This window comes from Chrysochloris asiatica, unplaced genomic scaffold, assembly GCF_000296735.1.
Source record: "Chrysochloris asiatica unplaced genomic scaffold, ChrAsi1.0 scaffold00305, whole genome shotgun sequence".
Taxonomy (NCBI): domain Eukaryota; kingdom Metazoa; phylum Chordata; class Mammalia; order Afrosoricida; family Chrysochloridae; genus Chrysochloris; species Chrysochloris asiatica.
Genome location: NW_006408823.1, coordinates 1512598 through 1514650, shown reverse-complemented (window position 1 = coordinate 1514650; position 2053 = coordinate 1512598). Strand labels below are relative to the sequence as shown.

At 45.3% G+C, this 2053-nt stretch overlaps 1 protein-coding gene across 1 annotated transcript in view; it reads right to left on the bottom strand.

Moving 5' to 3' along the window:
* The window catches only part of LOC102842329 (chromosome unknown open reading frame, human C16orf71), a 32655-nt gene extending 30602 nt beyond the window's left edge, over positions 1-2053 (bottom strand). Inside the window, exon 1 of the mRNA XM_006874910.1 lies at positions 1985-2053. Within this exon, the coding sequence (XP_006874972.1) occupies positions 1985-2053 (69 nt within the window). The remainder of the gene's footprint in view (positions 1-1984) is intronic.

The following is a 2053-nucleotide window of genomic DNA, read 5'->3' as shown; positions in this document are numbered from 1 at the left end:
TCCCTACCCTGTGCTCCACCTTCCCCTCCCTTCCCTCACCTCACCCTCCACATCCCAGTAACAAGCAAAGGATCCCCCTCCCTTTAGTATGGGTTCTGTTTCTTAGTCTTTTACAGTAGTGGTCCTATGCCGTATTTCTCCTTTTACGACTGACTAATTTCACTCAACATAATGTCCTCAAGTTTCATCCATGTTATGCGGTGGCTTGCAGCTTCCTTGTTCTTCTTCAAGGTAGTATAATATTCCATTGTGTGTATGTACCACAGTTTGTTTGTTCATTCTTTAGTTGATGGGCACTTAGGCTGTCTCCATCTTTCTGCTATTGTAAATAGTACTGCTATGAACATTGATGTGCATATTTCTACTCGTGTTATGGCTTGTATTTCTTGTGGGTAAATAAATAGCAAGTAGAGGAATTGCTGGATCATAAGGTATTTCTATTTCCAACCTTCTGAGGGAGCGCCATAGTGCTTTCCAGAGAGGTTGGACCATTTTGCATTCCCACCAGCAATGCAGGAGTGTTTGGGATTGTTCTTGAGGCAGATAAAACAGAGCTAACCTCCTGAATGATTTTTTTGAAAAGTTCTTGTCCTAGAGCCGGGGGCCTAATGAACCAAGCCAAGGCCTGTCCTGTAGTGGGTCATTTCATGGACTCGTTTAAGAAGAACAGGTGCTAATTTTTGCAGGATCAGAACCATTCTATTAAAAAGCCATTTACTTTTTAGCTTTTAACTTCTCAGATCGAGAACAATTCCATTGTCATCTCCTTTTCATCCTTTAACCCCTTTCTCTAATCCTTCTGCCTCAGTATCTACTCAAGTCCTCTGGGTACACATTCAGTTTTTCTTGCCAACATTTCTAATGCCCTCATCAGTACATTCAGTTCAGCTTTTTGAGCAGAGATCCCCAGCAGGAGGGCTATTGCCTCTACCCGGTCTTGGTCTTGTAAGATTACAGTTACACACCCTGCTATCCGAGTCCCTTTTTCCATGTAACTACTTCTATTCACAAACAATGTCTAGTCCACCAGATATAGTCAGACAGGTCAGGTTGGCTGAAGAATCCTGGGTCAGTGATTTTTATACAATCATGGTTCAGTCCTCCAGTTGCCACATCAGGGAGGAGGATGGCAGGTTTGGTTGCCTCATAATTCACAGGGTAATATTCAGATTGTCCAGTAAAATAACCTGGTATTGCCTCTCCGTCTTGTTGTGAGCCATAGGCTTCCCTTCCTTTGCAGCAGGGAGACGGCCGGATGGGGATGGAGACGAGCTGGCCAGAGTGAATTTCTCAGCCTCATTCCTGAGAGGCTATTACTGGTTTTTGTGGGATGGTCAGTTTCCAGGCTTCAGTCAGACCTCAATGGAGGATGCTTGTTGACTCTTCCTGGAGTTCCGCTAGTCCATACGAGAGGGGTTTACCTGATTGTCAATCTCCTTAGGCCAATGTGACTGGTTTCTGGAGTTTGAATCAGTAATTGCCAGTCATATTCATGAGGAACCTCCATCTGCAGACTTTGGGTTTCAGAAAGTTGTTTGAACATGCAATTTTGGAAGCAGGTCCTGGCCCAGTAAGGGGACCAGACGGTTATTTTCTTTTCCCCATTGAAGCAGTCCCGGGGTTTCAGGAAGAACTGGGCCTCAGGCCTCCCTGAGATCTCAGTCACCATCACTGTTTCCCCCTTGTTATTTTCAGCTGAGGTCCTGGGAGTGGGGGCAATAGGGGTGGCAGACGTTGATGCCAAATCATCATCCCTGACACCGTTAGTCTTCTGCAGACGATGAAACTTGTTCAATCATCTGTTGAGTTAGATGGCTTTTTCTGCCAGAGCCTCCCCTGAGATTTGGGCATTTATTTATTTTTCAGTGTCCAGGTTTTTGCATAAGTACATCAGTCCTTGCTTAAGGCCCTCGTTCCTTTCCAGGGTATTCCCTGGGGTCCCACAGGTTTACCTCTGGGGGTCTTTTAGGAAGACAGTTACGACCTGAGATTCCTCACACTCTTGGCTATTAAATACCTCGAAGGTGATGTCCACCAGTTGGGATGGATTCAT